Source organism: Panicum virgatum, chromosome 9N (genome assembly GCF_016808335.1).
Source record: "Panicum virgatum strain AP13 chromosome 9N, P.virgatum_v5, whole genome shotgun sequence".
Classification (NCBI taxonomy): Eukaryota; Viridiplantae; Streptophyta; class Magnoliopsida; order Poales; family Poaceae; genus Panicum; species Panicum virgatum.
Window position 1 is genome coordinate 59,024,776 of NC_053153.1, and position 14,863 is coordinate 59,039,638.

A 14,863-nucleotide genomic window follows, 5' to 3' on the forward strand; every position below is an offset into this window, starting at 1 on the left:
TTCAAATGGAGTCAAAAATGTCAAGCACACGTGTAGCTCTCTGCTCTTTCTCCCGTGCGTCGTTGCCGTGGTCAAGTTGGCCACGAACGCCGCTCGCGCGCGCTCACGACGCGCGTCCCCGCCCATGCTGTCCTTGTCTCGCTCGTAGGCCAGCACGCTCCTCTCCCGAACCCTCTCCATGCTGCCTGAGCCGCCCACGCCTCTCCCTCTCCCTCTCGCGCGAGCGCCGCTTGCCCTGGCCGCCATTAGCGTCGCCGCTCGTCGGTCTCCCGCGGAGCTCCCTCTTCCACCCTTTCTCGCGCCCAAACGAGCCCGTAGCTAGCTTCCTTGGCCTCCACCGGTGCTCCCCGACCCGCTTGCCGCCGTCCAGAGCCGCCGGGACGCCGCCACAGCGGCACAGCACCGCCGCCGGCCGCCGCCCGCCATGGAACCGCCGCCACGGACCACCTCCTCGCGCTCGAAGACCACCCAGAGGTAGCTCTCGAGTCCCTCTAGCTTTTCCCCAACTTTCCCCATACCGACGTTGAGCCCTGCCGCCGGAATCGAGCCCGAAATCACCGCCCCTGCTCTGTTTCGCGACCAGGGACCTCGGGTTGAAATTCGAGAAAGTTCAGGGGGTTATTTGAATAGACAGTGACTCATATAAATAGTGCTTTAAGGACTCCTTTGTAATTTCTAGCTGTAAACTTTGAAATTCAATAGAAATTTGTAGAAAATTCGTAAATTAGCAAATCCAGTTGTTTTGGAATCCTTGTGAAAATCTCTATGCAGTAGAATCATAATATGCTGGTTGTTAGTTGAAACTTTTTGCTAGAAAATTTGATTTATGTTACTAGGTGCATAAAGGCTAGTTGTTTATTCTTTTTCTTAATTAATTGTTGGAGCCTTGTTATGCTCTGAAATTTTTATGGTGGTTTGTTCATGTGACACTAGTGTTGGTATAAAAATTTCGTGGCCAGTTCTCATGAGTAACTATTTGTTTGATTTAATGTTTGTTTAGAAGACTTTAATTATGGTAAATAGTTTATATTCATTATAAATCATGAAAATATTTATGAGTGTTCTTTTTGAATATATTAGCTTGTCTATGAAGTTTGAGCACCAGTTCATGACTATAACAGAAGTTAAAAATGAATCTTGTTTGATTGATGTCTGTTTTGTTTATTTTCTCAGAATTAATTCTGTGTAGATAAAATCATGAAAAATTCACAGTAGCTAAATAATCCCGGTGTCGATCTCCTGTTAAATTTTCAGCTTCTGTTTTGCTCTGGTATAACTTGTATAATTCAATCTTTTTGTAGGAGTTGTCTGAATGAATGAATTGTTCGGATTAAATGGATGCATGAAATGATATGATTTTTACAGAGTAGATTGGTCTTTGTACCTTCTGTTTAGAATAATTTTTGCTGAAATTTTTGTTGTTTATGTACTGAGTTATTTAATTATTAGTAAGCCATGACCTGCGTGTTATAGGAATCAACTACTGCTTGTTTGTGCAGTTAGTGAATCTCTTTTGTGCCGTTGATCATGATGCCATGGGTAGTTAGAAATGTAGTTAACTACTTTATAAACGATTGTCCATGTGATATGATTGTTTGTTACTTGTTAGACTACAACTTTATCGTAAAGGAAAAATAATAGCATCTATATTGTTGAGCAACTCAGAACTGTGCATTCATACATATGCATTGCTGCATTTCATTTAGGTACGATAGATGAACCACGTGAGGGATGTGACATTGAAGCCGAGCCAGAAGACGGTGAATGGTGGACATATCTTGAAGATGGATGGATGGATCCCGATGTGCATGACCGAAGGCTGATGCTCGCCAAACGAGTATCATCTAACTAACACTGACTTAGTGTTACCCTCAGGCAAGCCCCGGTGCATGTCCGATTATTTTAAATTATGATATCTATATACGTTTTTATTACTTGTGCATTATGTTTCAGAAGTTGATTGGAACCCTAGTTGCATGATCCTTAGATTCCTGGAGTTGTACTAGCATGTATAGGACGATAGAAACGCTATGCTTAATAAGTATCGATAGAAGTCGAGTGACTGCTTGTCACTCGCGAGATATAGGATGTTAGAAGACGAGTAATTTCCAGTTACTCGCGAGATATAAGTTATATGTATAGTTATGTTACAGTATCTGAGTTATTGAAAGTGAAATGGAATTGTGAGACCGGGCGGGAAGTGATGATGTTTAGGTATGGCAGCAGGACAGGGTTCCTGGTTGTCTTAGCCTCGCCTGTGTCGATCAAGGACCGGTCGTTGTGGCAGTGCTGATCGGGGATTGAACTGTACTAACCGCATACCGGGAGTAGGAGGTAGTCGAAACCGGTAAGCCGAGTACTGCCTTGCTTCGAAAGTACAGGAACCCGCACCCAACTCCTGGGGCGAGTTGAGTAGTCGCGGAGAATTGGGTTGCACATGTTTACTTTTGGTGGTCTCACGTTGAGCTCGGCTGACCATATGTCGTTGGGCTGGTTCCTGTAGTTCGAGGCGGGGAGGGGAATGGTTGGCATGTATAGTCCGACGGGGCAAATACGTGCCGTGTTGGTTAGGTCCACCTTGCAAGGTTAAATCGGATCGATTCGCCGTGTCTCGCGGTTATGAGGGCCTTGGTCTCTTTGTCACACCGTAGCAAAAATGTAGAATGTGAGTTAGGTATGTTTATATAAAATATTGATCTCATTGAATTATTTTGCTTGCATCACCATGATTGCTATAGTAGGTCTATGCAAATATTAGATGAGAGTTAATTTATATAGAACCTGGAGCTAAAATAATGAAAGTAAGGAATTATTTTAGTTGCTTTTTCTGCAAAATAAACCACCAGCCAAATGCCTTGCATGTCTAGATATGTGGGCTAAGTTATATCCACTGGTCGGGTAAGTCTTGCTGAGTATTAGTATACTCAGGGTTTGTTGTTTACCCTATTTCAGGTATAGAAGCTAATCAGGATTCGCATCAGTGGGCTCGATGTGACGTCCTCACGTGTTCATAGTTATCGTTTCGTTTTATTGGTTCTCAATCAAATTTCTTCCTCTCAGGTCATATTCTCATCCGCTGCTGTCATTTATTTTATATAAATTCCAAATTTAAAGCTGTTTTATAAATATTTATGTTATTATCTATTTTTGTGAAATTATATTATGCTGGTACCGTCTGTGCTCGCCGTTACGCGAGACTTCTGGTGTGTTTCGATCGGCCTGTGGGTTGGAAACAGGCTGTCAGGTTATACTTAATTAAGCTAATGCGCCTGATGCGTTCAGATGATGGCCATTACGCTTAATTAAGCCGTTTAACTTGGCGGTTCTGTCACATTTACGCCGGCTGGTCGCTCGCCTGTCCGGGGCCCACGGCCATGCGACGAGCGAGCCGCGGGGGGTGGAAGACGAAGCGAGTTACTGCTGCCGCCTGCCGGTATTTTGTTGATAACGGCTGGTGACCAGCTAGTATATGCTGCCGGAGTAGCTGGCAGCGGTTATTGACATAGCCCCGTAGTTGCCGCTGCCGCTGCATCCACATATAGCCCCGTAGTACAGCAGATTCACCATGATCACGGCCATAGCGAGGATCATGCTAATCTCAACAGCTGGAGCAAGAAAGCGCATGATCAAGCGTGCATTAAGTGCGCGGCCCGAGAAAATAGCTCAAATTTCATACGTAGTTTGTTGCAAGTCGTAATAAAAATAGTTTATAGTAAGTTTTCCATTGGTTATCCGTTAGCTGTACAAAAGCCGGTCGGTAAACAGCCATACAAGATTTATATGCTCTTTTTTCAAAGCGCTATATCAAGGACGGAGGTAGCCGACAAAGCCACTGAGTTCAGCTCCATGTCGTAGTGTTGGCACTGCACATACGAACGGTGCAAAACCATAATTCCTAACTGATTTTACACAAAATCATCGAAGTCAGCTGACATTAATTCTTAGATGAGAGTTGCAAGAGTGATTTAGAAAAATGAACCTGGTACCTCTACTGATCATGCAGAAATATAGGATGATTTGAATCTTTTCAAGGCACTATGAACAATGAATGATGATTACAGTAAAACTAGCAATGTACAAAGCGGAATATTTCTACAGTAACATATCTCATATTACACTTCTTCGTGAAGTTAAAGATCAGATCCAAAAGGATTAACTCTACTTCACTATTTTTCCTTAAAGACGGGAAAAGAATAAAATGAGTTTCATTTCTCCTGAGCTGTTACAATTAAAACCCCCCTTTCATGTCATGCTCAGCACACAAGTGACAAGCCTGCCTTCCTTCTATTTAAACCCTCCTTGCCACTATCCCAAAACCCACACCATCCAGCCTTCCCACCTCCCTCCTCCAAAGAAACCACCACCACCTCCACGCCCTCGCCATGGACGCCACCACCCTCACCAGCTCCACCCAGGACTACCTCCTCTTCCTCTTCCCGGCCGCCACCACCTTCCTATCCCCGCTCCTCGCACTACTACTCCTCGCCGTCTCGCTGGTCTGGCTCTTCCCCGGCGGCCCCGCGTGGGCGGCGCTCGTCATCTCCCGGCGCCGCGCCACGCCGCCGCCGCCGGGGGCGCCGGGCGTGGTCACCGCGCTCGCGGGCCCCGCCGCGCACCGCGCGCTCGCGTCCCTGTCGCGGTCGCTGCCTGGCGGCGCCGCGCTGTCGGCGTTCTCCGTCGGCCTGACGCGCCTCGTCGTGGCCAGCCGGCCGGACACGGCGCGGGAGCTCCTGACCAGCGCCGCCTTCGCCAACCGCCCCGTCAAGGACGCGGCCCGGGAGCTCCTCTTCCACCGCGCCATGGGCTTCGCCCCCTCCGGGGACTACTGGCGCGCGCTGCGGCGCATCAGCTCCGCGTACCTCTTCAGCCCGCGCAGCGTCGCCGCCTCGGCCCCGCGCCGCGCCGCCATCGGAGAGCGCATGCTCCAGAACCTCTCCGCGCCCGGCGGCGGCGAGGTCGTCGTCGTCATGCGGCGCGTCCTCCACGCGGCCTCCCTGGACCACGTCATCGCCACCGTCTTCGGCGCGCGCTACGACCCCGCGACCCCGGAGGGCGTCGAGCTGGAGGAGATGGTGAAGGAAGGGTACGACCTGCTCGGGGTGTTCAACTGGGCCGACCACCTGCCGCTGCTCAAGTGGCTGGACGTGCAAGGCGTGCGGAGGAGGTGCAGGAGCCTGGTGCGCAGGGTGAACGTGTTCGTGGCAAGGATCATCGAAGAGCACAGGCAGAAGAAGAGCGGCGCCAATGGCGGCGAGACGCCGGCCGGCGATTTCGTCGACGTCCTGCTGGGATTGGAGGGCGACGAGAAGTTGTCAGACTCCGACCTGATCGCTGTTCTCTGGGTAAGAAATCAACAACAGCTACTGAATTTTTACATCGTGACATGCGTGAACATTGCACTTGTAACATCATCATCATCATCATCAGTTACGAAATGCACATTGTGTCGACCCTCTCATGCGTGCATTCATGTTCACGCCTCGATTTCCTTCTCCTACAGGAGATGATCTTTCGAGGGACCGACACGGTCGCGATCCTGCTGGAGTGGGTCATGGCGCGGATGGTGCTGCACCGGGACATCCAGTCGAAGGCGCAGGCGGAGCTGGACGCCGTCGTCGGCCGCGGCGGCGGCGCCGTGTCGGACGCCGACGTGGCCCGCCTGCCCTACCTCCAGTGCGTCGTCAAGGAGACGCTCCGCGTGCACCCGCCGGGCCCGCTGCTCTCGTGGGCGCGCCTCGCCGTGCACGACGCGGTGGTCGGCGGGCACCTGGTCCCAGCGGGCACCACGGCCATGGTGAACATGTGGGCCATCGCGCGCGACCCGGCGGTCTGGCCGGAGCCCTCGGCGTTCCGCCCCGAGCGGTTCGAGGAGGAGGACGTCAGCGTGCTGGGCGGGGACCTGCGGCTCGCGCCGTTCGGGGCCGGGCGGCGCGTGTGCCCCGGCAAGACCATGGCCCTCGCCACCGTGCACCTGTGGCTCGCGCAGCTGCTGCACCGCTTCGAGTGGGCGCCGGCGGACGGGCCCAGCGGCGGCGTCGACCTGTCGGAGCGCCTGGGCATGTCGCTGGAGATGGAGAAGCCGCTCGTGTGCAAGGCCACGCCGAGGTGGTGATCTTAGATCGGCGAACGAAGCGTGAACGAAGCACAAGGACGCTTGGCGTAATTTGGTTTTGTGGATCCAGAGACGGTGTTTAATTTGTGTTTAATTAGCGAAATGTTATTACCGCATATCATGTGGTGTGAGTGAAGCATGTGTGAAAAACGCCTCAGGAGAGTTAAATAGAAATCATGTTTAGTATATCGTATTTTTTTTCTCTCCTGCGCTTGCTAGCTTGAATTGGTTAATTATCATTTGTTTGAACATGGAAACATACTTCTAAAGGCATCGCCTAGGCGTCCAAGCGGACCCAGCTCGCCTTGGGTCGCCTTTAAAACACTGCAGAGAAATAAGGCTTATTCTTTTTAGAAGAACTAGAGCGTGTTTATGCATTGCTATAGAGAAAGTTAACTTTAAGAGACAACATTTCATAAAACTCATTTTTCTAATATAATTGGTTTTGATACTTTGAACATGGAAAATTGTCACTCTCTTCTAGGGATGCAAGTTATTTATTTTTCGGGTCATTGGGTCGATTCAAAAAGTTGATAAAATGAACTAAAATAATATTATACGTAAATAATTTGGTAGGAGAAATAAACTACAATGGCATGCCACCGTAATTAATTAGCTGACCCAAAAAATATCATTGAGTACCCACATCCCTACTCTCTTCCCTACAAAATGATGCAAAATTAGGATTTTTCAGACAGATTGATATGGAAACCAAATGACCTGACCCTAACTAATTAGGATTAGTTTCCACGAGATAACATTTGGAGGTGGCATCCAAAGTGTTCAATATTGTTTCTTTAACCATGTTTTAAATCTGTGAGCTGAGTTAGCCTGACATCATGCATGGAGCCACTTGAATTTTTAAATGCATCATTGAGTATCATGGGACTTGATCCTAGACTCATGTTCTACGATAAAAAGGTTAAAGTGCGATTGCCAAAAGGAAGAGTTCAGAAATGGCGGCGGATCCTTTGGATTATTTAAACCCCTAGGTATTAAATACTGGGTTAGTATAACCCGTTCTAGGAAATAAGTATCAAACGGACCAGTATTGTTTTCTATTGAAGGAAAGGGCACAAACTTTTTCCCAGCCAACAAATATTCTGGGTGAGATTTGGAGGGTAAAGCAAGAGGCGGAGGCCACCAGAATTATACCATTTTTTGGATTCTTATTCCCCAACCATTTGGTGGGTGATGCACAAGCTTTTTAAAAATATAAATATGGCAAAAGGAAAGTGATATGCACAGATAGTAGTTTGCACAACAGAAAGGGATATGCAAGGTCCTGTAATAATAGGAATTTGGTCATATATATGCTCAAATCCAATCCGCCCCTATTGGTGATGATTTGGTAAAGCATTCAGATGATTGATAAAAGGGCTATCATGATAATGGTTCCTACGGAGAAAAAGCATTGGACTGTAAAGTAGTGGTTCTATCTGTCACATTCACAGTCATTCTCCTGATGGAAGATAATGACAATGTTAAATGCTAGAGATGTAAAAACAGAATTAATGCACCAAAGTAGATTCATAGGCGCAGTCAATTGATCAAAGATGTTACTCTTGCTTACAGCTTCTTCAGATTGCCTGATTTTAGTTTCTGGATCTCTCCAATAGCAGAAAGTTTTTCATTACAGGAAGGGAAAAGTCCAATTTTCACCCTCGAACTATCGCAAAAGTCTGATTTTCAACCTTCAACTACAAAACCGGACAACATAGGCCATCCAACTGTCAAAACCGGGCAAATTTGGCCCTTGGGGTGGTTTTGAAGGTTGTTTTCTATTTTCTAAAAAAATTAAATAAATCTAGTTAGATTTAAAAAATCAAAACTAATGCACTTTAAATCAGAAAAATATCAAACTAGTATCAAAATTTTTCTAAAAATGTAACCTATCTATTATTGCTCCATTTGAATCTTAGTTATTAAAAATAATAGGCATAATTGCAAGTAGACAAATATTATGAACATAAAACAATTAGATCTGAATAGCTTACAAGTCATGTGACAATAGATAGGTTATATTTTTAGAAAACTTTTGATACCCATTTCATAATTTTTTGACTTAAAATGAATTACTTATAAATTTTTTAGTGTAAAATTGAATATTTTTAATTCTCACAAAATGGAAAACCACCTTCAAAACCACCCTAGGGGCCAAATTTGCCCGGTTTTGACAGTTCGATGGCATATGTTGTCCGGTTCCGTAGTTGAAGGTTGAAAATCGGACTTTTGCAATAGTTGAAGGGTGTAAACCGGACTTTTCCCTTACAGGAATATGTACAGGTTCTTTCATGACCTTAAGTGCCTAGAAGATTAGCGTTGCAATTGCTGCTGCAATCTTATCAATCATCATTACCCAACAATGATTATTTGCTGCGACGATCAAAAGCTCCCTGAGAAAAAGGATATCAAGAATCTAGAATTTTTTTACCGTACACCTAGTCCTGACCAAATTTCAATTCTGGAGCGAGTGGGAATAAATCAAAGGAATTATGTTTTATTCGGAGGGTATAAAAGAAGATGAATTTCACCAGTCAGGGATCTGGTGAGTGCTGAATCACAGCAGCAGTGGACCCATGCACATAGCTCATCCTTACCTAGATAGCCTCTCCTGCCAAGCTTCACCATAGGCTCCTCCCAAGCTCAAACTATGGTGACACAAGTAAAGGATGGAATGAGATGCGCACACGAGACACATGCCGTTCGTGATTGAAAGCACCATTCCAAATTGCGAATGTTGTTCTGGTGCGTGTGTGGTGGTGGTGGTGGTGGGGGGGGGGGGGGGGGTAGAGATCAGTCCAAAGCATAATCCTGGCGGGCTTTCTTTTTGTTTCCTTCCCCCCTATGATCTAAAAAGGTAGAAATATATGCCAAAACACAGACCACAAAATGTTACCCTGGATAAACAAAGCTCTTCAAAGAAGATAATAGCTAGTCCATTTTTAATAATCTGATATGATGTGATCATAGTTAGGTTCTCTGTGCAAACATATTTAGTGTCAACCTTATCACCTTATCACAAACTGCTCTTATCTGTTCAGATGTTATTCTAAATTTCTAATCTGGTCTCGTTGAGAATATGAATTCAGGATCATATCATATATAATCTTAGGTTTGATCTGGTTGGTCAGATATGACCTGCTTTCCTTAAAGCAGGTTTGCATTCATGATCATTAGAGACTTGGAAGCCTTCAAAGCTGGCAAACCAGCAAATCATCACCACAGGCTTCAAGCATGCCTTGCAAAGCAGCAAATAAAGCAAGCTAGCTTATAGAATCTCCTGATTGACAGCATCATAACCGTAGCTGTATGCAAATCCTGCAGGAGATCTTGTATGCCATGTTTGTTCCCTTTTAGAGGCATTAGGTGGAAAGGCATCCATGAAGCAGGCGTAAATTAACTGCTAGTAGTGATCTCATGGCACATGATTTGTCACTCATGGCACCTATGATATGAGGCACTGAGGGTGAGGGGCTCATGTCATGATTGGTTCCTCATGTGACATGATGCACGGTCATCCACTGGACCATGCAGTTGTTGCCGCCGCTGGCCTTTCCGCTTCAGCAGTCGCGGTGTGAAGCGCATGATCGGCAGGTGAGTTGGTGATTGTGTGGGTAGAAGATTCAGCAGATGTAGTGGAGGGAGTCTGTGCAGGTCGTTATCTCATCTCCTTCTGAATGGTGTGGTCAATCATGCAGCAGGATATTGTAGCAAGATATATTCTTGCCGATGCAGGATCTTTTTGATGTAAACTGAAAGAGAAGCAGACTGCTTCTGAAGCTTTGCTTGGCCTGATTTAATTTCACAGTGCAGTAGGCTTGCTTCTAAGGAAGGATTGGCATGAGAAATAACTTTTAGTCCCAACTCAGGGTTCCAACTGATTCCTGTGAAATTCCTTAAAAAATCCTCCATTCTAGAATAGTGAAATTTTAGTTCACCAACTCCTCGTGGCAGTTTGGTTCTCACCTTGAGTTTTCTAGCTCACTGCAATTACTTACCTGAATGAGATGAGCCTTGTGCCGTTGCATCCTTTGCCCTCTCTGTCAAGGCACACAGGTGCAGCAGCAGCTCACCTTTGCGGCTGCATGTTTGAGCAAGACCAATCAGCGCACTGGAATAAAAAAAAGAAGAAAACATGCATGTCAGAATACAACATTTTTCTTTCTTGAACAAAGTCATAATACAACTTGATCTACAACAGATCAGATTTTTACGTACTTGCCAAACGGCAATACATTTATAGTAAGAAAAAAGCATAACCCATAAAAAAATTTCCACTAGAATATGACGTGTTAAAACTATCGTGCACTGCTATAAGCATGATCACTCTGCACATAAGTCTCAGAAGTTTGCAGAACATTCAGCATTTTTTACTGTTCTGCAGAACAGCGCGTCCGAAAATTATCATAATTTCTCAAACCAATCAGAAATTTACCTGTGAGCAAGGTAGCAAAATGAATCAATCGGTTCAGAGTTGGCTGCGCCATGGAAGAATGTGCAGTACACAGAGCTCGATTAGTATTCACCGGACAGCCTGTGTCTCCACAAGTGCACGTCCAAGGTTTGAGGATGCAGTACCACATCCTGCCTCAGGTCCCAAATCTGAAGTCTGAAGATACCCAGCCTCCTGAACTGTCCTCAAACTAGTGCATGAGGCGCGCCATTGGCGTGCGGCGAAGAACGCTGCATATTAATTTTGCGCAAGAAAGAGAAGTAGTGACTTAGTAGGTATTGTATTCAGGCAGAAGTTATTGTATTTGGCACGCGAGCCCGTGGAAGGTGCATACGTCTATTGCGTTTAAATGTAGCAGAAGGTTCCAACTGATTATGGTTTAGAACAGTTATCTTTTGGATGAGGCAGGGATTCGTGCGTAAGGTTGGTTTGCTGTGTGTTTTGCTAAGACTGTCATTTCGCGGGGCAAAGAGAAACAATACTGTGAGGTATTAAGTATGGAAATGAATGGACAGGTGCACATATAAACATTAATGCAAGGTGCATTTAATTTAAAGTACAAATAGTTGCTGAAGGCTACATACAAGCTGCAGGAAATTTGGAAGGCATATGACTTAATAGGTATTGTATTTAGGAATAGAAATGGCAAAATGCATAAATACATTGAGCAGAGGATGAAATGTTTTCATGGTAACATAGGCTGAATGATGACAGCGAAAATGCATTAACAGTAGATGCATTTAGCGGCTTGGGAAAACTGCAGCATTTTCGCTTTGGTGTCGGCTGATAGTTCTGGCATGTCCAGCAGCCGAATATCCTCATAGATAGCTGGGGATGAAGCTATTCCTGCAAGCGAAAAATGTGGAGTTATCTGCTCGGCAAGCATATAAACACAGTGTGCAGAAGAGCATAATATGCAACATCATTCTGAGAAAATTTGGGCACAATTCTGATGGTCAGACATAGGTAAGGGATGCACCTTAGAAAGTAGCGAAAGTAAGGCCTTCTTTAGTTCATTTTGCATTTTTAGAAGGGAATCTTCAACATTTGAAGTATTAAATGTAGACTAATCACAAAACTAATTACAGATCTCGTATGTAAACTACGAGACGAATCTAATGAGCCTAATTAATCCATCACTAGAGCATGTTTACTGTAGCATTACTGTAACAATTTAGTGTCTAATCACGTCCTAATTAGGCTCATTAGATTCGTCTCGCGATTTACAATCCATTTGTGTAATGCGATTTATTTTTCAACTACATTTAGTACACCATGCAAGCGATTTACAAAAATTTTGCATTTTGCGTTTTGGGATCTAAACAGGGCCTAAGAAAATTACAGGCAGAAGCAAGTGATAGTATATGATATTTCATAATGAAGAGGATTTCCCACTGTTTTAGGAAAAATACAATTAATGGAAGGTCAACATTCATTTCTGTGTGCTTACCATTGCAACGGCTGAGAAAATCCAGCACAATTTTGATGTTCAGATTTAATAAAATTTAGCAAGGATGCCCTTTAGAAAGTAGTGAGAATAAGGTAACTATAGACAGAGGCAAGAGTAAGTACGACAGCATATGATGTTTTAGGATGAGGAGAGGTTTGCACTGTCTTAGGATAGAAGTACAAGTAATGCAGGATTAGCATTTATTTATTTTTTGTTTAACACTCAGTCTAGGATTGGTGAAAAACAAAGCTAAGACGCCATTCAATGGAATGGATCAGAAGTGTAATCATAAGTAACCTCCGAGGTGATGGCTGGACAGAGCTAATTCTGCCGATGGTCTAATCTGAGTGGCTCCACTGTCGGCTGCAGTAAGATGTGGGATATCTCTCCTCACCAGTCAAGAGTGTACTATTTAGATCTAGGGGGGAAATGGATATTTGTTGCAGCATTGATGGTACGAAAATTTATTTTGCTGGCTTCAAAATCCCGATTTTGTTCTCTTTATACCATAATATGGCATTAGAGTGTGTGCATTGGTAATCAGGTGAGCCATAATATGAGCTACCTGTATAAGAGGCTATGAAAGTTTTTTTTTGCAACCATTAGATCCAATGGCACAGCTGCAGTTCAGAGGAAGACATAATGCTAGGCTACCTTTAAGAGCATCTATGTCCTCCTGAGAGAAGCGACTGCATTGACGATTCTCGTCTGTGACTATTTGGGCAGCCAAAATGGCACAGGATCAGTTGGGGATGACATCACAAACCATGCAGGGACAAAAAATAGAAGATCATAGATGCTGGAAAATGGCTAAACACCAGTTAGCTTACCTGAATGAACTATAAGCTTCTGTAATATGTATTTCCTGCGTTTCAAACGACTTTCAACTGCACTTGAGGTAGCAGGTGCATACTGGGCAATGCCGCCTAAACATGGACAGGAAACCGAATCTACAAACTGATTCTAGGGAGGTAGTACGTGCGAGGAAGCTGCCAGGCTTAGGACGAAGGTAGGCAATTAAGAGTAAATCAATTTTAGTCTAGAAATTAGAGTAAGCATTCATAAATCTTTTTATTGCTGCACCTACCAAACCTTGGTGGCCTCTTATGCCTCTGCCATGTCGATGGCCCATGAACAATTCAATCCGACTCTCCTATTGATGCGCCCGCAACGGATCATACAGGTGAGCAACCATAAACCATGCTCCCTGAAGGAACTGGCAACAACAAGAAAAAGGTGCATATATATGTTTGAAAGCTATCTCTGAAAGATCTTGTTGGATCGTGGGGGAAAAATGAATCAAATGAGACAACATGGGAATTATGACAAACCTTGGCTAGCTATCCATAAAGGGGTGAGGATAAAATATTAGAATTTCCGCTCATCAAATGAGTTGCTGCTGGCATAATTCGGACCACTTCACACCAGGTTAAGCTTCTGGTAACACAATAAAAGAAAGGAAACCAAAATCAGTTGAATCTTGCCTTGCCTGGTCAGGAAGATTGAGAGTAGGGATGATGGGGCGTCCATGGACACCACAAGAAGATACTGGCGTACCCCGAACCACTCAACACAACATGGCGCTCATCTGCTACATCCCATCCCTTCTTCTGTTTCTATTGCCTCATGGTCGAGATGCAGCTGCTGTTACCAAACTGTCGAACCTTCAGGACAGAGCAAACCAGAAAGTACAAATCGAGGAGCCGCAGTGGAAGCAAAAGGAAATATATTCATGGTGAGATCTTTCATTGAGAACTGAGATTATTGCTCAACCAAGTCCAAGGCACAGTAACATGAGAGATCAAAAGCAGCCAAATAGATGCTGCAAAAGCAAGATGACCTGCACAAATCAGAAAAGAATCAGCAAGTTGCAGGTAATGAAAGGGGACAAAACGTGTGACTCATCAGCTAGTTGCCGGATCGAAGAACAGCTCAAGCAGTCGAATCTCTCAAGCAATCGAAGACGAGGGCGAGCAGGGGAGTAGGGTGGCGCCATGGGAGGGGGAGGGTGGTGGGGGAGGAGCGCCCGAATTCGGTCGCCACCGGAGATTGGAGCGCCACGGTGCGCCCAGATCCGGCTGCCGTCGAGGCTCGGAGAAGGGGCGGAACTCGACTAGGGGGCCGAGGAGGGAGGTGCCGCCGCGGGGACACAACAGCGAGAGGCGGGGCGGCGAGGCAGGCAAGCGGGGACAGGGCCGGTGCGCGCACGAGGAAGATGGTGGCGCGACTTGCCTCACCCACGGCTCGAACAGTGGGGCGCGGTGCTGTAGAAGCAACCCGAGTAGAACGGCGGCGGCGGGCGGAGGAGGTCGCCGCGAGCCCATGCTGCGGAGAAATCAAGCCGGTGAGGGACCAAATGAATGGAGGGAGAGGGGAATGTGTTGGGGTGATGGATTGAAGGGAGACTCTCCGGAGATGACAAATCTCGATGGCGGCTGCGGCACTCCCCATTGGTGGCACGGGCGGGCCCAGGAACTAGGAGGTGGGTATTCAAAATTTCAAAAAGTGTAATTTTTTTTAGGAAAAATTCGATTTATGCCATCACAACTCCGTGAAATTACGTTTCACGTTGAAAATCATGTCACTCAATGGCATGGATTTCAACATGAAATCCAACTTCGTGAAATTATAGTGGCATGGATCCAACTGACCCTTTTTTTTATTGTTCAAAATCTATAAATTATAATAATAGTTTTTAAAATAAAAATCAAATTTATCACTAGTTAGCTCAGCTTGATTTCACTCAGACTGTTTATGCTTACTCGCCCATGCTCCACAAGGCACGGATTGCTGGAGTGTCAGAGCTTTGGAGGCCCTGCCATCCTGGCGAAGTGGCAACGCCTTG

The 14,863-nt window shown here is 45.5% G+C and overlaps 1 protein-coding gene and 1 long non-coding RNA gene across 3 annotated transcripts; one reads left to right on the forward strand and one right to left on the reverse strand.

Annotated features, from left to right (window-relative positions):
- The first annotated feature begins 4,300 nt into the window (after positions 1–4,300).
- Positions 4,301–6,305, forward strand: LOC120687191 (cytochrome P450 78A5-like). Its single transcript, XM_039969179.1, has 2 exons — positions 4,301–5,342; positions 5,501–6,305. The coding sequence occupies exons 1-2, from the start codon at positions 4,383–4,385 to the stop codon at positions 6,110–6,112; spliced, it is 1,572 nt and encodes a 523-aa protein (XP_039825113.1). The 5' UTR covers positions 4,301–4,382; the 3' UTR covers positions 6,113–6,305.
- Positions 6,306–10,211: 3,906 nt separating this feature from the next.
- Positions 10,212–14,405, reverse strand: LOC120689755. 2 transcript variants are annotated; one of them, XR_005681430.1, is made up of 6 exons: positions 13,576–14,405; positions 13,350–13,455; positions 13,106–13,234; positions 12,849–13,015; positions 10,551–11,414; positions 10,212–10,226 (listed from the first exon to the last, which is right to left on the reverse strand). It is a non-coding gene; the product is annotated as an uncharacterized LOC120689755 (long non-coding RNA). The 2 variants fall into 2 exon arrangements; XR_005681431.1 differs by lacking the exons at positions 10,212–10,226; positions 12,849–13,015 and having other exon boundaries at positions 11,091–11,414; positions 13,576–14,393.
- Positions 14,406–14,863: the final 458 nt, after the last annotated feature.

Coding starts and splice junctions, on each gene's coding strand:
- LOC120687191 (XM_039969179.1), top strand. CDS start 4,383: ATGGACGCCACCACCCTCACCAGCTCCACCCAGGACTACCTCCTCTTC. Junction 5,343..5,500: donor ACCTGATCGCTGTTCTCTGG/GTAAGAAATCAA, acceptor CTTCTCCTACAG/GAGATGATCTTTCGAGGGAC.